The 18,020-nt window shown below is 45.1% G+C and overlaps 2 protein-coding genes and 1 pseudogene across 2 annotated transcripts; 1 reads left to right on the plus strand and 2 right to left on the minus strand.

Annotated features, from left to right (window-relative positions):
* Positions 1 to 4,246: 4,246 nt before the first annotated feature.
* Positions 4,247 to 5,145, minus strand: LOC124666970 (annotated as a pseudogene).
* A 1,220-nt stretch (positions 5,146 to 6,365) lies between these two features.
* LOC124664161 (receptor like protein 28-like) lies at positions 6,366 to 10,988 on the minus strand. Its single transcript, XM_047201742.1, has 3 exons — positions 9,248 to 10,988; positions 8,641 to 8,689; positions 6,366 to 8,473 (listed from the first exon to the last, which is right to left on the minus strand). The coding sequence occupies exons 1-3, from the start codon at positions 10,986 to 10,988 to the stop codon at positions 6,613 to 6,615; spliced, it is 3,651 nt and encodes a 1,216-aa protein (XP_047057698.1). The 3' UTR covers positions 6,366 to 6,612.
* Positions 10,989 to 12,531: 1,543 nt separating this feature from the next.
* Positions 12,532 to 17,583, plus strand: LOC124664162 (tRNA nucleotidyltransferase cca2-like). Its single transcript, XM_047201743.1, has 15 exons — positions 12,532 to 12,669; positions 12,880 to 13,013; positions 13,348 to 13,465; positions 13,677 to 13,729; positions 13,825 to 13,874; positions 13,971 to 14,069; positions 14,419 to 14,528; positions 14,603 to 14,730; positions 14,915 to 15,005; positions 15,194 to 15,277; positions 16,342 to 16,401; positions 16,491 to 16,638; positions 16,833 to 16,982; positions 17,132 to 17,232; positions 17,326 to 17,583. The coding sequence occupies exons 1-15, from the start codon at positions 12,532 to 12,534 to the stop codon at positions 17,434 to 17,436; spliced, it is 1,575 nt and encodes a 524-aa protein (XP_047057699.1). The 3' UTR covers positions 17,437 to 17,583.
* The last annotated feature ends 437 nt before the right edge of the window (positions 17,584 to 18,020 follow it).

Below are 18,020 nucleotides of genomic sequence, written 5' to 3' on the forward strand. Positions count from 1 at the left end.
TCGGACTCGCGCTTGGAGAACATGGCCGGCGACGGCGACGCCGTAGTTGCGGTACCGGTATGACCCCCCGGATCCGCGCCGCGTCGGAGCGTACCTTCTCCGCCTCCATCTTCTCGCCGGCGCGCCCATTCCTGCTGCGCTAGCTCGAGCTGCCGCCGCGCTCGATTCCGCTTCCACCGCGGCCAATCTGACCGCCCCCGCGCCCGGACACCATGGCTCGCCGGAGGGAGGAGGGGAGGCGGAGGAGCGGCTGGATCTACACGCGCGCGTCATTGATTGCTCGCTGGCGGGAGAAGGATTTGTCGTCGGCGGGAGACAGGGAGGTGGAGGAGCGGATGGGGTTTGACCCCATCAGCCTCTCCGACCGCCATATATACGGAAATTTCACGGTTTTAGACTGCGGCCTAGATCCGTTTTCCAGGCCAGACCACCGATGTGGTGTCTGGTCTGGCCCAAAAATGAATCAAAAACCCCATATCAGCCCAAACTAACATTTCCGAATTGATATGGGGTATCTGCTACACTTGCCAGAGTACTGGCCAAAACAAGTCATGCTAGGAAGGAGTTGCAATGGAGAAGTATATATATAAATCAATGGCAGCCGGAAGACCATTTACACTACAACATTTTTGGAAGTTTCTCGTTGACAAGTGAAATTGATGGAGCAAGAAGCACCACCAAAGAAATGAGCAAGTGCTTTGGTGCCCCCTCCGGTTCTAAAAAGTTGGAGCAGCTTCAGCTTTTTTTTATCTGTGAAGTTGCTCTAGCTTTTGGTACAAATACGTGGAGTTGGTTCCGTGGAATAGGAAAACACGAAGCGATTATTTATTTACGTCCCACTGCCACCGATAAGTGACAAAACCGTTCTCATCTCTTATCTTTCTCCTCCTCCTCTTCCGGGTATGTTTCCCAACGCCCAGACTCTTCTCCGATTTGACTTCACCGCAACGCGATTCACGCCTGCCACCACCGAATTGAGGCCGTCGGCGAATGAATCAACGTACCTTCCACCGGAGTCACACTTGTCTGATTCGTTCTCGTTGCTGGGCAAATCGAGTTGTAGCTCGCTGACGCCGAAATCTTATTGTGGCCGCCTCAACCAACTTCGTCATGGGTGAGGCGGCGTGGGAAAACAAAAGGGGGTTATCCATTACGTCCGGGAGCATTGGCAAATCAGGAAAGAGTCTGGGGGTTGGGAAACATGCTCAAGAGAGGAGGGGGAGAAAGATAAAACGTGTGTAACGTTTTGGTCACTTACCGGTGGCAATGAGACATAATAAACAGCCGCTCCGTGTTTTCCTGTTCCGCGAAACCAACTCCACATATTTGTACCAAACGCTGGAGTAGCTCCACAGATAAAAAAAAAGTTGAAGCAACTCCAACATTTCAGAACCATGGAGCTAAGTGGGGGACACCGAAGCACTCATCTTACTTCTATTGGATGATGCTAGTTATGAGGATGGATGAAGGGACATGGGAAAATCGGATGGGAACAAGAAGGCAAAGAAGAAGATCAAGCTTAAAACCGAAGCATCAAACTTGGCCTCTAAAGTTGATGAGTTTGTGAAGTCATGGGAAACGATGACCCTCAAGACATTGTGAGCAAAGGTGATCATGAATGAGAAGAAGATTGAGATGAAGCAAGCTAGGTGGAGGAGAGTAAGGTAATGCTGGAGCTTGTTGCCGGGGAGAATAGGACGATGATCATGGATCCGATCACCATGGATACCTTCACTGGAGAGTGGTGGGATACGAGGAGGCCCGAAATCATCTCTAGGACGCAAGCCCATGTTGAAGCTTCCGCTACGGTGAATGCTACTCTCAGTGGAGGTGATGATGGTTCGGCTGCGACAAGTGGTGGTGTGGCTTGATCTTGCCTTCGTCGCGGTGGTGGATGATTGCGTGAATATGATGTTTTGCGCATATTTTGGATGATTTTAGATGCGGACATTGTTCACAAGGTATGTCATATTGTCACATTTGTTGTCATATTGGTTCACGGTTTTGTTTTGAAGTCCGTTGCTGCCGATCAGCTAGAAAACAAAATATGCATCAGTTTTGTTGTTTTATTTTACGGGAACTGATTGGATGCAACTAGTGCAGGCTGCAGTTTACGGGACCTGCTAGAGACAGCTCGTAGAGCATCTCTAGCGCACCCCAAACCCCAAACGCTATAAGCAGCTATTTAGATCACCCCAAAGCATATATATATCCGGATTGAAAAATGAACGCCCAGATCAGAAAGAAACGATAAATCAAACTGCAAAATTTAAAATAAGCATTCGCGCTAGATTTTGTTCGCTACATCGATAGAGAAGAGATGAAACAGCGGAGCCTAGTGCCCCGCTTTCTAAGTTAATGGCGCCGCCGCGGTCGCTACCAAAATACAGCTCACCGGGGAGCTTCGTGCCGCGGCGGTGGAGCTGGCAGGAGCTCAGTCGCTGTCGTCAATCTCGATGTAGCAGGCGTCCTGCGCCGCCTGCTCGCGGAGCCACTCCTCCTTCTCTGCGTCGCGGCAGCTCTTCTCCTCCAGCAGCTTCGTTACCGTGCCCAGGCCGCGTTGGGGACGAAGTCACCGGCCATCAGCGCGGGGGCGGCAAGCTCGAACTTGGTAGCGAGAGCGGGGATGTCGTCGTTCTCCGCGTAGTCGCCGGGGTCGGACCGCGGCTCCGGGGCGGAGGCGCTCGATCTGGACTCCTCGGTGAAGGTGAGGCGACGCGGCGCGCCGGAGCTCGACGCCTCGCTGCAGCTCGAGCGGCGCGGCGGCGGATCTCGGGACCTCGACGCCTCTAGGTCGCGGTAGTACTGGGACTCGCGCCGCGCGAATGCGCGCGGCGGCTTCATCCCGTGGTGGAGGTATCGGTACGAACCGCGGATGCGGGCGGCGTCGGAGGCCCGACGCTGCTGCTCGAGCTCCTCGGCGGTAAGCTTGCGCGCGGGAGCGGATCCAGCGCCGCCCACCCTCCCTCCGCCGCGGCCTCTTCGACCTCCACCGGACACCAAGGCTCTTGCGGGCGCGGGGGGAACAGAAGCGGTGGAGAGATTGCTCGCCGGAGAGTGGAGTGGCGGGGCGGATTGCTCTTCAGCGGGAGAGGAAGCGCAGTGAGATGGATGGGGTCGGTTTGACCCCCATCCGCAGCCGCCGACCGGGATATATAGCGGCTGAGAGCGGTTTTGGGCTGCAGTCTGAAAAAAATATCCTGGCCAGACCACCGATGCGGTGTCTGGTCTGTCCAAAAAAACCGGCATAAAACCCCATATTGGCCCAACTTGCTATATGGGAGCCGATATGGGGGATGTGCTAGAAGCACCTAGACTGCGACGAAGATGGAGAGCCTCGTGCCGAGTGATTGGCGGTGGATGGAGGCGACGGCGCCTTCACCTTCACGGCCTGTCGCCGTTGCTTCTCATGGACGGCATGCAGTCGCTTTCATTTTCTCTAAAGTTGTTGTTGTTGTCGTGGTGTTCGTGAGTGCAAGAAGAGTTGTGAGGAGGAGGCCGGTCTTCTTGTGGCTGGTGTGACGACCTCTGACCACCTAGCCTTCTTCTAAGCAGCTGGCGGCTGGCAGCTATTTCTTCTTCTCGGATATCGCCGCTGCAAAGAATGGTGGACGGACGATGAGGGCCTAGAAGGACGGGAAGCACTTGGTATCGTCGATGCCGTTGTGTAAGAGCGTCGGGAGTTACGAATTACAATCCAGCACAACCATTCACCGGACGAAGCATCTTGCGCATGTACATCGTCTCTTTGACACTCGAGCGGTGCGAAACCGACTACACCGGTTAACCAGCCCGCGCCAACCCAACAGAAGTGCAAAACCCTCCTATCGGAAATGTTTAAACTAGACCAATCCAATTCAAACTGCTACACACGTACGGTCTGGTTTGAGGAACCAACAGAACCCCGCTTAAACCGGGAATGCACAGGTTGGCATGAACCCACGGGATACTTCTCAAGAAAAAAAGGACACGGGATACTGCCTCGCATGCACTGCCTACCCCCTGCCTCTTCACCGGCGGGCAATTCAAGCGGGTTAGCCGTCCGTCCAGCTAGGACACAGTTCCAGCTCTGTATCAACAACCTAGTTTCCTCTCTGCCATGATCCACCAGGTCGCATTCGTAATTTTCCAAAAACTAACAACATGGTACTGGAGGCTCTAAAATAGTAAAATCAGATTACATCAGCTCTGAACAATGACAATTATCTAGACATTCTAGATTCTCCTGTTTGATCGGAAGATTCTATTAGGGAACCACCCTTGTAGATTTGTCCAAGCAAGCCGAAGAACACTTGAACGGAGAAAATCCATGGACAATCCATGAGGAGTGGCAGACGTGTAAAAGTTATCATGGATGCTGATCACAGTTAGGGAGGCTAGGGTTGAGAGGGACGGGCAAATAGGACTAACGAGATTACAATAACTCAAGCTAAGAACTCGGAGATTCGGAAGAGATTTAGAAAGATCATCGCACCAATCATCTGCGCTGCTAGACATATCCACTCCGTCCAGGTAGAGCTCTCTCAGATTATTTAGGTTGCCAACAAGGTTCTGAAAATTGGGTTCCTGCAGCCATAGCCAACTAGTGGTGTCAGGGATGTTGGTACTATAGCCATCAAGAGAGTCCTCTGGAGCGGCATAATACAGAACGGAAAGATCCAAGGAGATCAGTTTGGCAAGTTTCCCGATGGCAATAGGTATTTGGCCATGAAACCCTGACTTGGAGAGATTGAGGTGGGTGAGCAAGGAGAGCCTCTCAAAGCCACTTGCTGGTAGACTGTACTGGCCAAAATAGTTCGTGCTAAGGTCAAGTCGTTGCAGTGAGCTGAGGTTGAAGATTGCAGGGTCAAGACCAGGACTATACAAGCCACGTCCATTGAGTTCCAAAGCAGTGACATGGCCCGAGGTATTGCTACAGCCGATACCTTCCCAAAGACAACAGTCGGTGCCATCCTGCCATGACTCAAGGGGGCTGGGGTAATCGAAGAATGAGAAGGATTTCTTTAGTTGGAGGAGGCTTGCAGCCTGGTCTGGATGGCATCGAGGAGTTAGGTTACCGTCACCATGGGCGCCGGAGGTGATTGCCAGTGCGGAGAAGAGTGCAAGGAAGTGTAGTAGCAGTAGCACCCAGTCCATCAAAGCCATTGGCCAAAGTCCAAACATGGCAGTGTACAAGTTTTCTTGTCTCTTTGAGAGAACAGGCAGGAGCATTGCCAGGCTTTATAGAGAACAACAAACGGAAAATAGAAACAATAGGCCCATAGATTCTAGTGTAGTGACAGATTAATTCAAGTTTTTTGCCGGTCTTCTCTCAAGTCGTCCCAATAATGCACTGGTCCGAAGGAAAGCTCCAGTGAAGCAAGACTTCCACTATAGCTGCTAGACTACCACTCAGAGTGGACAGAGACTATATATTCGGAGGAGGATGGAGCTTGTTTCACGGTCGAAGTGGCACTAGACCATGACTTGTGTGAGTACTAGCAACTAGCATCTCTTGTTGCAGAGGCAGATTGCAGCACCCAGCACGTTGCTGCAACTAGAAATATCATTCACTGATACATGACGCAGCAAGAGACGAAAGCTCCATCGAGCAAGAAAAAGGTATCCTTTGATTGACGCACACGAAGGGAAGCTCAGGCAAGTTGTACGCGTGCAGTGTCCCGTGCATTGTGCAGGGACCACAATTCTCGGGTGTTGACGGAACACTAGTCTCTGTATCTGTTCAGTGGGTTGGACTTTTCTCGTCATTAGTGAGACTGCTATTTTTCAGGAAATTGAGCTACCAAATCAAGCAGACACCACTTACAAACGAAGGTTGGAACTGGATAATAATGATTCGGCGGATCAGGCGAGGCGTTGGGACTGCGGGCCATTCAGACAGGCCAGCACACAGTTCACAGCTCTTTGATAACACACTTAGACACAGTTCACAGCTCTGTTTCAACAAAGCTAGTTTTATCTCCGTCAAGATCCGACGGATAGAGCAATAACGACTCTCTAATATGTCTGATTGCATCCATACTTTGCATGTCACGACAGTGCCTCAATCTTTTCAAGAAAACAGTACCTGACACAAGAAACGAATCACAGCAGCACGTTTATGTTCCAGAACACGTCGGCACATGATAGAAATACACATAACATTTGAGTTATAAAACCAGGAATACAGCATGGAACATCAAAAATAAACACAGCATCCTTCCAGTAAAGCATATGCTTTGTAGGAGTACTTGGAAGTAATCTCCAGTAAAAGCTTGCACATAAACTTGACCAGATGTAATAGGGTAAAGTATTACTATGTAAGTCCCTGTAACTCTGCCTATGACACCCACCCATACGAACACAAGAAACACATAGGGCAGACATTACCATAGTATTCCTAGCACGTTTACACGAGGCTAGTGCATCTAGGCAAAACTATCCCAGATACAGATAACTAGCCAACTAGGTTCTGGGTGTAGTTGTCTTCATACATTAGAACACTGCAAACATGAGTGTCAATTATTACTAATCCACACTTATAGTACTTCACTTTCAAAATCTACGGAAGACGCTTCAATACCTCCTGTATGTATAACTTCTGTTGCAAAGCATGCTTGCATCTGAAAGAAGTCAAGTTCGCAAAGCTTTCGCAGATTTAACGAACCATTCGCCGATCAGGCCCCAGCTCACCAGAATAGAAGCTGCAAATCCAATCCCGAAGCCAAGCCCGACGAAGAGGAACAAGAAAACATCGATATGAGAAGAATCATCCACATGTGCTGTAGCAGGTGAAATGCCACATGGACTGGACAATGGCGGTCCACACAGACCAAAATTGCCTTCAAATGAACTGTTTTCAAATGTAGAGAACTGGCGTGCTTGTGGTATCTTCCCCACCAAATGGTTGCTGGACAGGTTCAGCGTGCCGAGAAAGGTGAGATCTGTCAATTCTTGTGGAATATCCCCTGAGAGCTGGTTGCAAGAAAGGTCCAGTGACTCTAGATCAGTCATGCCGCCAAGCTGGGATGGAATTTTTCCCGTGAAGGCATTGTGTGACATGTTCAGTAGATGCAATGAAATAAGCTGTCCAGCTGATTCGGGAATGGAACCTTCCAGCATATTGTTAGACAAGTCAATAGCTGTTAAGGTAGTCAAGATCCTTTCAAATGTTACAAACGACCCCTTGTATGTTATGACAACAGAATCTCGATAGAACCCTGATACGTTATGAGCAAGGACAATATCCCCTGTCCTGTTGAACTTGGCTATCATTGATTTAAATAGCCTAAACCATTCTGAACTCAAATTACCGGAGAAGTTATTTGAGGCGAGATCAATAATTTGCAAGCTAGAAAAGGACTCCTTGGATTGGTGATCCCCAGCAAGCTGGTCACTTATGGAACCGTAGAAGTGATTGGATCTCAAGACAAGGACGCGAAGATTTGGAAGCCTCCCCAGCCAAGATGGAAAAGTGTCTACAACTTTATTATTTCCCAAATCAAGAACCTCCAAGTAAGTACAGTTATAGAGTGCTCTAGGAAGCTGACCTTGAACCTTATTGCCATTCAAATCTATTGTCTGTAGACCACATCCATGTGTAATATTGGAAGGCAATGTCCCCTGGAATTGATTCTCCCTCAAATTTAACACAACCATACGGCCTTCCAATAGACAATGTGGTATTTGTCCTCTGAAACTATTATGTGATAGGTCAAGGATTTCCAGTGATCTTGAATCACAAACTGAATGTGGTATATGTCCATTGATACTGTTGTTGGACATACTGATATATCTGGTATGGCTGAGATACAAAGTGAAGTTTGGAAGGATCGAAGAGAAATTATTGTGTGAGTAATCCAAAATATCTGCTGATGAGTTGGGCATAGGAATCTGTCCCTGAAGCCTATTGGAACTAAGATCAAGAACTTCTAGGGACCAACTGAAAGGAAGAACTTGTGAAGTAAGTTGCATACCGGTGAATAGGTTGTGCGAAAGATTTAAATGTAAAAGGCTACTGCTCCATCTCTCCCATATCAACTTTGGTATATCCCCGCTGATTTTATTGCAAGAAAGGTCCAAGTGAAACACACCATTAAGATGTGTTAAAATACTAGGAATTTTAGTTATATTGCAACATGCAACACCCAACTCTTTAAGTCCAGAGAGATAGGACGAAGAGTTATTTCCTTCATTATCTGTAATAGAGAGCTTGTTGTGTGAAAGACTCAAAATAGCAAGATTTCTTAACCTCGAAAACGATGAAAGATACACTGAACCTACAAAGTTGTTCCCATCAATACGTAGAACAACCAAACTTGTGAGTTCGAAGAATGACTTGGGAAACTGTCCTGCCAATTTGTTTCTGCTCAAGAACACTGACACCAAGCATGAAGATGCCGCGTCGAACTCTTCGATGTGACCAGAAAATTCGTTCCAACCAAGATTCAAGCCGCGTAATTTTGGAAGAGCGAAAATAGCTGCTGGAATTTCCCTGCGAAAAGAGTGGAAAATATGATAAAAGTTATTATTGTCCTTGTGCAATTCAAACGGTATATATCCAAGAGAACCGAACACAAGAACAAGAATTGGCAAGCTCCTATTTATCAACAAACTCTAATTATTCAAATATGAAATTGGTCCGCCCATTCACTGCTGTACCATTTTGAATGTCCATCCACCAAACCTGAAGGTAATGTTCTGCTAATTTCTGACATGGCACCGTGCATCAACCCACATCAGGCCTGGATCATCTTGAGCCTCATATGGTAAGAGTTGTCATACAAGAGGGAAAGCCTCAGTCATAGGTTTTGGCAGTCATCCCCATCGGTGGAGTGAGCTGGGTGTGTAGGGAGAAACAATAGCTTCTTAGTTGGTGGGGTCAGGTCGAATGGGATTCACACCATATGATTCGATAGTGTTGGGTGAATGTGATAGTTTGATGCTAAGAGCGAAAAAATATTTCTCAAATCATGTATCCCACCATCTAGAATGGGATGGTATTCAGGAAAAATATAAAATAAATTATTAAACAGGTATACTTATACATAAGGGGATGGCAATGTCATACGACTATTAATATATAAGGTTTTAAAACATTTCCCTCACTATTGTAGTGTACCAATACTCGCCACTTATACACTTTAATATATAGATTTGTTTGAGCTGTTTGTTTTCTTGTGCTTGGCATTTTTTTCACTATTTGGTGGCTTCCAAGAAATACAAAACATAATACAGTAGTAATTGAATTTGCATAATGTAATCTTACCGCTCAGATAATTAGCATACAGACTCAATTCTGCCAGTTGAGTTAAATTGCCAATTGAACTTGGTATTCTCCCAGAAATGCTCCCGAGTTCAACTACTAGTTGTGTCAGTTCTTTGAGTTGCCCAATCGCATAAGGTATTGGCCCAGGAAAATGACTTAATAAAATAACCATGCTTTTCAAGTTAGTGAGGTTGCCAACTGCAGATGGTATTGCCCCAGCAAACTCGCAATTAATGATAGTCAGCCTTTTCAAATTTTTGAGATGACCGATTGCTGCCGGCATAGGCCCACAAGCTTCACAACTCTCCATGTACAAGCTTCTTAAATCTGTGAGGTTGCCTATTGAAGATGTCATTGAACCATGTAATTTGCAGTCAGACATACCAAGGTCTTGTAAATCCCTGAGATTACCAATTGCAGATAGTATTGGCCTAGGGAGGTCACAATCAAACATCGTCAAGCTTACCAAACCGTTGAGGTTTGCAATGGATGAAGGCATTATCAAAGAGAAGTCGCATCCAAAGAGTGTCAAGCGCTTCAAGTTTTTTAGGTTTCGAATCCATGAAAGAATTGATCCCAAGTCTCTTTTAGAGTTGATCTGATTGATTTCCAATTGGCGTACAGAACCAAGTAGACCAAATGAAGAGAGAAAATCCAACGACAGAAATTTCCCACCAAGACCTAACTCCTTCAGTGACTTCAGATTGCTGGAAGAAGTTCGTTTATCATAGAAAAAGTTTGTGCCCTCTAGCCTCAAAGTCTCTAGAGAATTTGCATGAGAAAATTTTGGGAAGTATCCCGAGAGATCCGGATTGAAGGACAAATCGAGGACCCTAAGGTTTTTTAGCTCAAAGAATCTCTGAGGGAACAACCCCTTAAGGCTCATATTAGAGAGTTGAAGCACTCTTAAGTTGAGAAAATCCGCGAAGAACTCTGGAACTGGACCAGCAGGAAAATTGTTCGATCCGAGGTTGATCGCAACGAGAGAACTGAGGCTCGACAGGGAACTATCAATAGCACTGTTCAGCCTGCATCGCCTCAAGCTAAGAACCTGAAGACGAGGAACATATCTTGCAAGAGATTTTCCCCACCCTTCTCCACTGCTAGACATTATATACACTTCATCAAGGTAGAGCTCTCTTAGATTGCTGAGGTTTGCTACCAGGGTCTGAAAATTGGGTTCCTGCAGAGTGTTGGCACTGTATATTGCAGTGGTAATATCATCACCAGGGGAAACTGAACGACTTGAAAGATCCAAAGAAACAAGATTTATGAGTCTGCTGATGCCTATAGGTATCTGGCCACTAAAGCATGAATTGGAGAGGTTGAGGTGAGTTAGCAAGGCGAGCCTGTCGAACTCTCCAGCAGTGCTGCTGTAGCTATAACCCCTTAAACAGTTCATGCTTAGATCAAGTCGCTGAAGAGATTCGAGGCTGAAGAGCGCAGGATCGAAACCATAACTGTGTAGTCCATAACCATTGAGGTCAAGTACAGTGACAAGACCAGAAGAAGCGTCGCAGCTAACACCCTCCCAGAAACAGCAATCAGTGCCAATTTGCCAAGAAGGAAGGATAGTAGTGGTGAATTGCGTATACAAGAAGGACTGCTTCAATTGGAGGAGCGCGGCAGCCTGGTCTGGATGGCACCACAGTGTGAGGTTACCATCACTGCGAGCGCTGGAGGTGGCTAGTAAGGGGAGTTGTGCAAGAAAGAGCAACAGCGCCCAACGAATGGAAGCCATTAGTCTAACAAAAGTTCTGAACCTGCAACATGTCCTCGGGCAGCCAAACAAAGAAAGATATATATACCGGTACAGTGGTACGCTGGTACTAATAACCCATCCGACGATAGTGTAGTGATGTATTCGTGAGAATAAATATTAACTCAGGTTTATGTGTGGTTATCCTTTCCCCCGAGGTCGTTAGTCCAATCATGCCTGGTAGACCAGTTGCGTGCGGTTGCGACCCTTGTTGATAATTCTTCCGTTGAACAGAAACCACCATCAGACAGCGATATCAGATAAAATCTAGTTTTCCGTGGAGCTACTAGTCAATGTTAATTTATTGTAGTGAAACTGTGCGAAGGAGGATGGCACTCGGTTTACTGTCCCAATCCAATGGTGATAGATTATGATCTGTGAGAAGCGACAAGTCAAGCACCAAGCGCCATCTAGTGTTGCGGGTTAATTGCAGCACTAGCATCAGTTGAAAAGGAAAAAAAATGCAGAAACAACACCTAGCACCATTTGAAAAGGAATTTTTTTTGCAGAAACAGCACCTAGCTGCAAGTAAAAATATCGTTGACTGACGCTGCATGCAGCAAACCAGGACAGATCTGGCAAGCAAGGTTTTTGTCATTATATAAGTGTTTTGTAGCCCATGGATTATGCCGAGTCGCCCTTCTTGGATGCGCAAAATTGGTGCTGTAATTTTAACTGAGCTATTCAGGCCAGTCGCACTATTATATCACATTCAGAATTTCCGATAGCATCAAATTGGTGCAATTTCAAGTTCAAGAAAAAAAAATGGTGAAATTTCGATTTGTCCTCGTCTAATCTAACCATTCAAAGGGGAGACAAGCGCAAAGGGGAGACAAGCGCAGATGGAATTGATGGATTAACAACATTTCGTCGGACACTTTGGAACTGAAAAAAGCTACTACTAGAACGGAGGAGCACAGGCAGGTCGAACGATACCTGCGGCGAAGCAGCACAGGAAGAGAGCAGCAGCCGAATCGACCGACGTGCGACCTGCCTGGTTCGGCGAATAGATCATGGTTAAGCTCGGCTCAGCTCCCCGGCGGAGGCGCATTCACCCGCCTCGGGGCTTCCTCCTCGTAACACCGGTCAGGCATCGCGGAAGCAGCGGCGTCTGCTAAGATGGACAAAAGCCCGGACAGCGCCTAGCCGCCGCTCGGGCGGCGACGGCCGGTGGCAAGGAAGTGCGGTGAGCTGGGACGGCGGACCGCTCAGGAGGAGGACACCCGGAGCGGGCCGAACGGAGAAGCGGCCTTCCGGGCACTGTTTGATGGGCTTTGAGTTGGCACCAGATCGAGCAGGCCCAGAGGAGAATAGGCCTCCCCTGGGCTTTCAGTTTCCACACGTAGCGCGCACGTAACCTACCGTTCCAGAGAGAAGAAAACTCGCACGCCGGAACCGCCGCTCGCTGGCGCCGTTCTGCTGCCGCCAATTCGATTCGCCACGGCTGCTTCCCCTTCAACCCGGCACCAAGCTGAGCGCCTCCAGCCTTCGGCTTCTCCGGTCCGCCCACCGCCCCTTCGCCGCCATGGCGGCGGAGGCGCAGCAGCAGGGCATCGTGCTCACGGAGCTTGAGCAGCGGATCTTCGACCGCCTCCTCGGCGCCGTCGACCGCTACTGCCCCGGCACCCAGCTCCGCGTCGCAGGCGGATGGGTCAGAGACAAGGTGATCGCCTTTTCTTTTCTTTCCTTTTCTTAATGCAGGGGATCATTAAAAGTTCTTTCTAGAAGACGAACCGTACAAGTATCGAAATCTATATATGATTGGGCTGAGAAAATAAAAAGCGTTGGACTTAACTTGCAGTTTATGAAATGATTTCTATCTACTACAAGGTGGTTTCGTGACTTAACCCTTGCTTTGGCATGTCGTCGGCAGCTATTGGGGGAAGAGTCTGACGACATCGACGTCGCGCTTGATAACAACATGACGGGCCAAGATTTCTGTCACCAAGTGAACAAGTACTTAGAGTGGATAGGCGAGGAGCAGAAAACAGTTTGTGTTAGCCAACGGTATGCAATCTGTATTGCGCTAATAACTCTGACAAGTAATCGCACTGCTGCCATGGCTAATGTCTTTTTTTTTGCTTCTATGGTCAAACTTAACAGCAATGGTTGACAACCCTTTATATCCATAAACTTTACACCTTCATACAGTACATTCAAATTTTGTTTAATTGATTTTAAACTGAGGCATGACAATTTTAAACTGACGCATGAAAGGCCGGTATCTGATCCAAGCAGAGTAGTACCCATATGCTCCTAAGTGTACCATACTTTGTCGCATTAACATGTGCATTAAAATTCCTTTTATCATGAATTTGTGACATATTATAGTTTCTTGCAGCAATCCTGACAAATCTAAGCACTTGGAGACCGCGAAGATGAAAATCTGTGAAGTCTCGATTGATTTTCTCAACTTGCGGTCTGAAACATATGCTGAAAACAGTCGTATTCCCATCGTGGTATGAGCAGCTCTGTGCATACCCATTTTGTTGCCCTTGTTATTATGTATTTCTCAAAGACTCTTCTTGCAATGTTACAAGGGGCATTTTGTAGGGTTCAATTTGTGCAAACTTATTTTTTTGCACGCTTCAGATTTCCATCCCTCCTTCCCTTTCATTGCTTTCTAAGGTTGTTACAACCAGTTTAGCGTTATGCTTTTTTTACGAGCAGGAGAACTGTGAAGCCAAAGTAGATGCACTCCGCAGAGACCTGACAATCAATAGGTAATATCAGTTGCCATTTTCCAATGAGATCATTTTTTATTTAGAGTTATGCTTTCATTGCTACATGGTATTCTCTGAAATTTTAATTTCGACAGCTTATTCTATAATATCACAACTAAATCATTGGAAGATTTGACTGGAAGAGGTGACTTTAGTCGTTATTACAGGTTTATAAATTCGTGTGACCAGTTTTTAAGTTCACGCTTCTACATAATCATAATTGATCCTGTACTCTATGAAGGTCATCAAGATCTGAAAAATGGCCTCATTGCTACTCCTTCACCTGCCAAAGCTACATTCCTGGATGATCCCCTCCGGGTTCTTCGAGCGATCCGATTTGGTATATTCAAACATCATGCAATTTTCTATTGCGGTATTTATTTGTTTTTTTATGATACTATTATCTAAACTATTAATATTATGAAGGAGTATAAGTTGACTTGCTATCCTTTGATAATATATGACATGTAAAGCCCACTACTGGGGTAATCTATGCTTAATAAAACTAATAAAAATGTTCTCTAGTTTCTAACTCAATAATCTTTTCTGTGTGTTCATAAGTAATCAATTCATAGTTCATTTACTTGTGAGGCTGTGCATATGCCTGATCTAGTCATGAATTAAAATAGTGGAGCAGTGACTTCGAACATTTATTTTTCGTTTGATGTGCTAATATTTATCTCTCGCAGCTGCTAGATTTGGCTTTACATTAGCTGAAGATTTGAAAAAAGCCGCTTCTGATGAAGAGGTGAAATCGGGTCTTCGTGGCAAGATTAGCAGAGAACGTATTGGTATTGAGGTTTGACTTCTACACTTCTTATTGCTAATCCATGTTTCCTTAGGTCCCAATTTTATACAGTGTAAAATGTCCAGGTTGACCATATGATGTTAGGCAAAGATCCGGTTAATGCAATGTGCTATATCCGTGATTTGGGATTACTTTACGTTGTTTTTGAATTTCCTGAGAAACCGGATCCTCCAGTTCTTGACAAGCCTGATTGGTATGTACTTTCTCTGATATGTAATTATTCCATGTTTTGAGTATATGCAATTATGTCTCGCACATTTAAACTTCAGACTTCTGTGCCTGTACAGTTTTACAATGAAACAATTTGCACTGGTCTGTTTATTTTCATTGGCATATTTAGTTCAATTCCATCACGTCTCGTATCTTCTGTTATCCAGGCTATGTGTTTCACATATTGAAGCGGCATGGAATCTTGCACAGTTGATTGGCTCCTCTGTGTTCAAAGGTGGTTCTGCTTCCAAGTCGCAGGTCTGCTTTTTAAGAATAGCATGAAATTCCTTAATCTGACAAGTAGTATTGTTACTCCGGAGATATGCAATACTATGATCCTCACTACAGTTTCCTCCTACTGTTAGAAAAAGAATGACGCTTTATGCTATGGCTTACAAGAAACAAGATTTACTTACAATCAATTTCCTCTTGTTTTCCACTTTTAGGATGAACAGCGAAGGCTTTTCCTGTATAGTGCACTATTTTATCCAGTTCGAAATATGGTGTACATGGTCAAAAAATCAAAAAAGGTAACATCTAACTCATGCAATCTTCAAACTTATTTTGATGCAAATAGTAAATATTTAAGGAGGTGAGCTCAAACTTGAGAGCGCAGCCTTGGTGCATCCAGGCCATTGTTTTTTCTTTGTATAAATACAACTCCCTCTGTTCGGAAATAACTGTCGAAGATTTGTCTAGATTCACATGTAGACACTATGCGTTTACATACATGCGAGTGTAGACAAATCTGCGACACATATTTATGAATGGAGGGAACATATGCTACTAGTAAATAATCTTTAACCTTTTCTAATTCGGAAACCTTATTTGCTTAAGCAGGAAGAAAATTTTATTATTATGTAATTAGATTATGTTGAATTGTTCTCTAGAGAATATTTGGTGTACCGTGGTCATGGTTCTTCAGTAGTAAGATGGATCTGGAAATTAGTTGCTTTAGTTAAGCGAATTTGGTGGGTTCTTTATGATGCAGAAACTGGAAAATCATTTAGGATGAGAGATTACATTGTCAATAATTTTGGGTACATATGTGATTATATTTTTTATTCTACTTCCTAAGGAGTGGAAAAGGGCCCGATGTTTGCATTCTTGGATATCTAGATTCATTCAAGTATGATGTCCACGGCACCTCGTAGAGCATTACAATTCACCAACTTACATTGTCCAGTAAAATGTTTGCTGACTGTTACTCAATGCAGTCACATACTCACATGGTTACAACCTAGCATAAGATCCATCACACTGTTAAGCTTGATCACATAGCTGGACTCTTGTCGGAAACCTTTTGATTTGAATATTCATTTGTTAATTTTGGGTACATGTACCCCATTCCTGAAGTTCAAGAAATTGTATTTAGCATGCTTCAAATATTTAGGAGCTGGTTGTTTGCCCATGAAATTGTTTTTCTTCTTCCGACTTCCTATAATTATGGTTGAGGCTTCTAGGCTCTAGCGGACCACTCTTGGACGTGGGCAAGTTTATTAGTAGTAAACTAGAAAGCTCCTTAATCGGCACTTTCCGATTCCTCTGTTGTTTATCAACAACTAATCTATCAAGGTTGTTGCACCATATGCAGGTTTCTATTGTTAGCTATATTATTGCGAATTCTCTAAAGTTTGAAGCTGATGCTAAAACGGTACAGTTTCTGAGCAGGCCCCAGCAGCATTTGGTTCTGCATATTCTACGTCTTAGGTTTCTAATTTCTCATGATTTTTCTGTCTTCAGAAGATTCTTAACGTGCATACTGCAAGTGAAAAGTTTGCGGAGTTAATTCTTGTCCTCGAGTCAAACGGAAATGTGGAAACTTTCAGAGAGAAACTGAATGATGAATATCTTGAGATACCAACAGACAGGGTAAATCGTGTTTTGGCAGGTTGGCGCTTAACATGCTTGTTCTAAAATTTGAACATTGTTAATATTGAAGGGTTCTCTATAATTCCATTTTTATGATGCCGAATTCTTCATTTATTTTTTTGCCCTATGGATTTAACTTGTTGGAATATCAGTTGGTAGTTCATTCGTGGCATTCTACGACACCAGAATTTTGTGACAGTGTAAGCATTTCAGGACTTGTATTATATGAGATAAAGGAGCTTTGGCGTGTGGCACTGTTGATATCCACTCTGTCGTATCCACAAGTTGGTTCCTTCAGCCAGGCTGAGCTACAAAGAAGGAAAGAGAAATATGTGAGAGTTGAGCTCCTGATAACTGACCTTGGTAAAGAACTTAACTGATGGTCGGAGAGTTATTTTCAGTTTCTTATGTATAGACTTAACGTGATTGTGAGATTGTCTTATAACCGCCCGTCTAAAATTCATGTATGTGGTCTGCTGTTCTAGTTTTTACCTTTGTATTCGGTTCTTCAGGCCTTGACGGTGTATGGAACAAGTTGGAAAAACCGCTGCTAGATGGAAGTGACATTCAGAGAGTTTTGCAGATTCCAAAAGGTCGCTTGGTTGGAAACTGGGTACATGCTGATGCTTCCCTTCCCTTTGTAAGAGATCAATCACGTTGTCCTATTTCTCGATGTCATTAACACAGGATTTATTTTTCCTCCCAGTTACACAGGGAACTGAAGTGGCAGCTCGTGCATCCCCGGGGCACGAAGGAGGAGTGTGAGCAGTGGATGAAGCAGTCGCTGCTTCCCAAACGCCAGAAAGTAGAAAAGTAGAGTGCAACAGGAGGGAATTGTTATCAATTTTGGAGCGTAGATATTTTGAAGATTTAGAGTAGGTCGCAAACTTGCATTCGACTGCGTGTATAGTTTATCCTGGTTGCTTGATGGACCTTAATCTTGGCTGGTTTTTCAATAGGCCGATAATTTACTTGTTGAGTAAATTTTGCTAAACCTGTTATTGGGGCAGGATGGCGCAACCACATGCGAAGGTGGCTCCTGAGAAGTCAGAACTGGGAAGAAAGCACACGGCTGACAGCATGTGTAGCAACAGGCCACAAAAAGTCAAGCTGAAAGTCTAGTGCTTAGAGAAATTGTTAATGATAATTTTAATGTGCATTGGTATTTTGTTTTTACTGCAATTATTGAAAGTTCAGTCTTTAGAGAAATTGTTCTCTCGGATAGGCAATACAAATGGGTCAATCGCACGGAAGTTTTTTATTTCAAAATGGGGATGTACCCTGGCTTCTGCATCATGATGATGCACACGGCCTTTTATTAAATAAATTGTTCACAAACTGTTTACAATTCAAGCATCGCTAAGGATTGATACAAAAATCAACCAGCGAAAAAAGCATAAC

Source organism: Lolium rigidum, chromosome 6 (genome assembly GCF_022539505.1).
Source record: "Lolium rigidum isolate FL_2022 chromosome 6, APGP_CSIRO_Lrig_0.1, whole genome shotgun sequence".
Taxonomy (NCBI): Eukaryota; Viridiplantae; Streptophyta; class Magnoliopsida; order Poales; family Poaceae; genus Lolium; species Lolium rigidum.

What these genes read in the sequence shown, in the direction of transcription:
- LOC124664161 (XM_047201742.1), bottom strand. Translation starts at nt 10,988, where the DNA reads ATGGCTTCCATTCGTTGGGCGCTGTTGCTCTTTCTTGCACAACTCCCC. An exon ending in GTATGCTAATTATCTGAGCG is followed by an intron (nt 8,690 to 9,247) that starts GTAAGATTACAT and finishes GTGCCATGTCAG; the next exon opens with AAATTAGCAGAACATTACCT. An exon ending in GTGGATGGACATTCAAAATG is followed by an intron (nt 8,474 to 8,640) that starts GTACAGCAGTGA and finishes CTCTTTTCGCAG; the next exon opens with GGAAATTCCAGCAGCTATTT.
- LOC124664162 (XM_047201743.1), top strand. Translation starts at nt 12,532, where the DNA reads ATGGCGGCGGAGGCGCAGCAGCAGGGCATCGTGCTCACGGAGCTTGAG. An exon ending in GTTCTGCTTCCAAGTCGCAG is followed by an intron (nt 15,006 to 15,193) that starts GTCTGCTTTTTA and finishes TTCCACTTTTAG; the next exon opens with GATGAACAGCGAAGGCTTTT. An exon ending in GTCGCTTGGTTGGAAACTGG is followed by an intron (nt 17,233 to 17,325) that starts GTACATGCTGAT and finishes TTTTCCTCCCAG; the next exon opens with TTACACAGGGAACTGAAGTG.